At 53.1% G+C, this 1,653-nt stretch overlaps 1 protein-coding gene across 1 annotated transcript in view; it reads left to right on the top strand.

The window, feature by feature from the left end:
* Positions 1-1,366: 1,366 nt before the first annotated feature.
* The window catches only part of SLC25A36 (solute carrier family 25 member 36), a 47,952-nt gene continuing 47,665 nt past the window's right edge, over positions 1,367-1,653 (top strand). The window contains exon 1 of the mRNA XM_044666667.1: positions 1,367-1,539. Within this exon, the coding sequence (XP_044522602.1) occupies positions 1,441-1,539 (99 nt within the window). The 5' untranslated portion in view covers positions 1,367-1,440. The remainder of the gene's footprint in view (positions 1,540-1,653) is intronic.

Raw genomic sequence — 1,653 nt, 5'->3', positions numbered from 1 at the left:
CTAGAGACAGGAGGTCCTAGGTTCAAATCCAGCCTCAGACACTTCCCAGCTGTGTGACCCTGGGCAAGTCACCTGACCCCCATTGCCCACCCTTACCACTCTTCCACCAAGGAGCCAATACACAGAAGTTAAGAGTTTAAAAAAATTGTAATTAGCCTTCAAAACTATGGTATCTAATCCGCAAAATAATCAAGAGTGGAGAATGTCCCAGTGGGTATCCCAAAATGTATAGAGTTCCATGTTTATCTAGCATGATTCTTGAATATATTCCAGAGCCAATCTCCCAAATCCAAGTCAAGGATTCATTCACATCTAGTGGACAATCGAATTGCATTCTCAGCTAAAAAATATTAAAGGGCTCAGTGGTCTGGACTTCTTATCATTAAGGCTGGTGTGGACTCCCACTTCCTGATACGGGATTTCTTTTAAAGTCTGTTTTGTCACACCTAGACCCTTATTCTTACAGATATGTAACTGCTAAAGAATGATCCGATCTTTGTTTACAACTGTCAAACAACTTATCTTCTATTCCTACCTAATAAAAGTATATGGGTTAAATGGAATGAAGTGGTTTCACCTCTACCCTACCAGAAATGTAAACCTCAAAGGAAAACGAAAATGATCCGGGGTTTTTAAAACGTTTTCTTCTTTTTTCTCAAGGGTTGGAGATTTCTGACTCCTTTCTGGAGTGTTTTTTCTCCCTAGTCTTTCCCTTCCCCAAGTGCAAGTCATGAAGCTCTTAAAAGACCCCAAGAGTCAATGCAGTCAGAAGGAGCAAGGTCAATGTGAGAATAACCCATTGCCTAGACTACCCAGCCCTGCTAATGTAGGACACGGGAAGGACACCAGAGGTTCACTGTGCCACTGTGCTGAAAGCATAGTTGAAAACCCTGCCCCGCTCCCCTTTTCCCTTGGCTGCCAGGGTTTCCCAGGCCCGGATCAGTGGCCGCCATCCAGCCTCTGACGTAGTCGTATATAGAGCGTGAAGAACCTGAGCCTGCACCTCCCCCAGAGGCACGCGCTTGCCCACCCAGACGCCACCACGGCTTCTGCCGCCCCCGGGCCACTGCTTTCATTGAGAAGGCGCTTACTGATCACGTGAAAGCGGCGTGCGCGGCTTTACGCCATGGCGGATGCGGGCCAATAGGAGCCTCTGTTTATGTCGGGGTATTTGAATATTCAAGATTGTGGCCCCCGTTCCGCCTGCCAGCCTTCCCAGAGGTTCGCTTTCCGGGCGCCTAGCCAAGCCGGAGGGAGGTGACGGCGGCTGCGACGGTAGAGGCAGAGACGGTGGAGGCGGTGGAGGCGGTGGAGGCGGCTGAGGCGGGGTGTGCGGGAGCTAGGGCTGCGGCCACTGGGAGCGGAGGAGCGGAGGTGCGGGAGGGGGGGAGCGGCAGCGCCGCGGTTGGCTTGAGCCATCCCCCCTCCTCCGCCACTCTTATGCTGTATAACCCCCTTGACGTTTGCGCTGTGAAACTCGGGCGTTCCAGGGGAGCCAAGCCGCCGCCCCCGTCGTCGCCGCCGTCCGGCACCGTCGTGGTCCAGCTTGCTGCTTTCTGGGGACATGCGGGAGAGAGAATGAGCCAGAGCGACACGTTGGTGCATCTGTTTGCCGGAGGGTACGAACTGGGGATTTGGGGGGCGGGGGGGGGG

Source organism: Gracilinanus agilis, chromosome 3 (assembly GCF_016433145.1).
Source record: "Gracilinanus agilis isolate LMUSP501 chromosome 3, AgileGrace, whole genome shotgun sequence".
Taxonomy (NCBI): Eukaryota; Metazoa; Chordata; class Mammalia; order Didelphimorphia; family Didelphidae; genus Gracilinanus; species Gracilinanus agilis.
Note: the sequence above shows the minus strand (reverse complement) of the source record. Positions and strands in the feature narration are given on the sequence as shown.